This window comes from Mobula hypostoma, chromosome 2 (genome assembly GCF_963921235.1).
Source record: "Mobula hypostoma chromosome 2, sMobHyp1.1, whole genome shotgun sequence".
Classification (NCBI taxonomy): domain Eukaryota; kingdom Metazoa; phylum Chordata; class Chondrichthyes; order Myliobatiformes; family Myliobatidae; genus Mobula; species Mobula hypostoma.
This window is the reverse complement of record NC_086098.1, coordinates 236,984,792-236,987,987: the sequence shown is the minus strand read 5'-3', so window position 1 is coordinate 236,987,987 and position 3,196 is coordinate 236,984,792. Positions and strand designations below refer to the sequence as shown.

The following is a 3,196-nucleotide window of genomic DNA, read 5'->3' as shown; positions in this document are numbered from 1 at the left end:
ATATGTGATACAACTGAAGCTGAAACATTTTAGAAGTGAAAAGATAAGGTTTTAAAGATCCGTAAGGTCTCCATTCAGAGATCCCAACGATCGGGCGGTTGTGACTCCGCCTCTATCCTTTCCCTGGCGCCTCCCACTCATTAACATCCCGGTTTATAAACAGACTGTGGGCCTCCGATTTGCAGAAGCTGGAACCAGAGCCTCCCTGTATTTGTAGAACAGTGCGCGATTCGCTTGAAAATTTGCTCTGTCCGCAGGCATGTCCCGGATGCTGCATCTCCTGTGGGCTTTACTGGTTCATTTATCAGGTGAGAGTCTCGATGCTTAAAAATTGCGTTAAAATTGCGATTACCGCTGATTTTCTAGTGCGTATTAGGCGATTGGTGAGATTTTTGCTGGCTCCAAGGCACCCAGATGTTTTTATTGTGTTTCCTCACAGGTATCCAAGCGGTCCCAGTCCTCAACCAGACACCAATGTCCGGTCCCGTCTCCGCGGGACAGACCGCCCGCTTAGAGTGCCGGATGCAGAACGGGAATATTGGAAGTTACTACATGAACTGGTACCGACAGCGTCCCGGGGAGAGACCGGAGTGGGTGATTAGACACGATCCACAGGGCGATGATGAAATATACCGAGGGAATGGGATTACAACCCGTTTCCAACCTTCTAGAGACACCTCCAGCAACAGTCACATCCTGACCATCGGCAGCTTGGAGCCCCGGGACTCTGCTGTCTATTACTGTGGGATGTGGGATAATGGAGCTATCTTCGGTCCAGGAACTATCCTCGATATAAAAAGTAAGTGACTCGCTCATTCCGTAACAAGCAATTCCCATCATTGTCCCTCCTATTTCCCACCTCTGTGTAAATACTTATGCATGATTGATGGGGCCATCTCTACGCCGTGGGAGAGTTTCATCTGTCTCGAATAAGAACAGGAGCACATTCAACCCCTGTAATGAAACATTATTCAATTTCAAGACATTTCGACACCAGGTACATCCCAGTATTCGAAAGCTCCGGTTTGATTTGGTGGATGCCCAGATCGAGCAAGCATTTTCTCTCCTTTAGCACTGAACCCAGGTCCAGTATTGTCGGAATCGGAACCAGTCTTATCCAATCCCCAAGATTTGGTTACAAAACTTTCCCCAATATTCAGAACTGTTATGAATGCTAGCTACTGCGTTCAGCGTTTGCCGCCTTAGCTTCAAACCTTCAACAGGGGCATGAACAAGCAAGGGAAAATGCAGATGTTTTTGAATTTGCATTGCAGCAAACTGCTGGAGCGCTAGCGGTCTTGTCACAGAATGGAGCGGGAATGGCTGGGTTTGCTTGTTTCTGGGAGGTCTGGCCTGGTCTGTTCTTGTTTCCTCGCCTCTCTTCTGCCTACGGACCCGCTCTTCTTTTCCGCCATTTCCTCTGCATTAACTGGGCCGGGAGATTTGGACAACCTGATGTGGAATGCTCACAAAATTATAGAAGGGGCTAAATTGATATATAGAGAGTTATCAGAATTCAATACGGAATTCGCCTCAGCAAAGGGGACAGTAACGGTAGAAGTGGAATTGTTGATGATAGTAGGGTCCCGAGTTGCGGTAATTGCTTCTCGGAATCGGGAAATCTCTGCTGGAGAGGACAGTGGGTTAAAAATCTAAAGTTTGCAGAGCTCTTACACAGAGCTGAAAGAGTAAAATACGTCAATTCACAGCCCAGTTAAGGATCTGAAGAGCTATTGGTGTCCGGCAGAAAACACGAATCTGCAGAAATACCAGTAACCGGTCAGAACCATGTGCAGGAATTGGAGGGTGGAATGGATGAGGCTCCTTACTCATCTCTGCTGGGGCCCGGATTTCCCGCCCGGGAAGTCAGTGGAAGTTAAAGTCCACTTTGGATTTATGATTAATCTCGAAAAATCCTCACTGACGCTCCATTCGCCGAAAGAATGACCGCATACTGCGCCACACATTTCATTGTTTGCCTCAACACTCGGTGTTTCCGATTATTCCATGGCGGAGTCTTCCCCTCCCCCCCGCCCCCCCCCCCACCACCACCACCACCCGCGGGTTCCCGGATTCCACAATGTAACATTGTTTCTCATCTTCTCCGTCTCCTCTCTCACACACAGGTAGCGAGTCCCGGAGGCCCTCGGTTCTCCTGCTCCCTCCCTCCGCGGTAGAGACCGGCTCGGGTTCGGCTACTCTGTCCTGCCTGGTGAGCGGCTTCAAACCGGGCTTGGTAGCGCTTCGCTGGAGCGTGGATAACGTCGAGACGGAGAGCGGGGTGACGACAGGCACCGCGTCACCGGATACCGACCAGACCTACAGGCTGAGCAGCTACCTGCGGGTGTCCGCTGCTGCCTGGAAAAAAGGTTCCATTTATTCCTGCACCGTGAGCCACAGCTCGCTGAGCTCGCCTCTGCGTCACACCATCTCTTCGTCGGCCTGTTCGCAGTGAGACCGCGCCGGTTGGCAGCACCCGTGAATTGTTTGCCCTCGCTGGGACTGTGCAGCCGCCTTCTGTAATGTAATTGTGTCTTAATATCCACTTCTACGAACAAACAAATTGTTAATTATTTCAGAAATGAGCGCGATGATTGTCCGTCTTTTGCGACGCGTAGAATTGTATCCAATGTGCTGAGTCTGATTTCCGCTACGTGTAGAATGGGGAGAGCTCCCCATGACTATGTGTCGTTTGGATCTTGTGTATCACAGTTCTTAGTAAAGATGCAACTACCGGTGGGTTTGTCGTGGTCCGTCTTTATTCGCAGTACGTTGACAGTGTGCTGGCGGATAACATGCCGTCTGCGAGCTGCTTTACACAGAATTACACTCAAATGCACTCAGATATGGTATTTCGCCCTTCCTGACCAAAGCCGATCTCTGTGTCCTCCGCTGGCCTCTTCCATCTTCGTTAACCTCTCACCATCATGGGAACTTCTTTTCCTCGGCGTGCTGCAGTCCTGCTCTTCATTTCCATCTGTCCCTGTGGGAGAGAGATCAATATTCTCACTGTATTTTTGACCAAGTTCTGACCACGATTGGGATTGTTGCACTGCAAGGGTGTTTAACCCGTAACTTGGCCATTCTCTCCAACTGAAGGCACCGATTCTCTTACTTCCTTCACAAAGACCAAACGACCAACCCCCCCCCCCAACACCCCCGCCCCCGGCACACACACAAACACACACACACACAC

General features: G+C 50.2%; 1 protein-coding gene across 1 annotated transcript; it reads left to right on the top strand.

Annotated features, from left to right (window-relative positions):
• Nucleotides 1–250: 250 nt before the first annotated feature.
• LOC134337153 (immunoglobulin lambda-1 light chain-like) lies at nucleotides 251–2,685 on the top strand. Its single transcript, XM_063032000.1, has 3 exons — nucleotides 251–308; nucleotides 440–799; nucleotides 2,127–2,685. Exons 1-3 carry the CDS (start codon nucleotides 260–262, stop codon nucleotides 2,453–2,455), a joined length of 738 nt encoding a protein of 245 aa, XP_062888070.1. The 5' UTR covers nucleotides 251–259; the 3' UTR covers nucleotides 2,456–2,685.
• The last annotated feature ends 511 nt before the right edge of the window (nucleotides 2,686–3,196 follow it).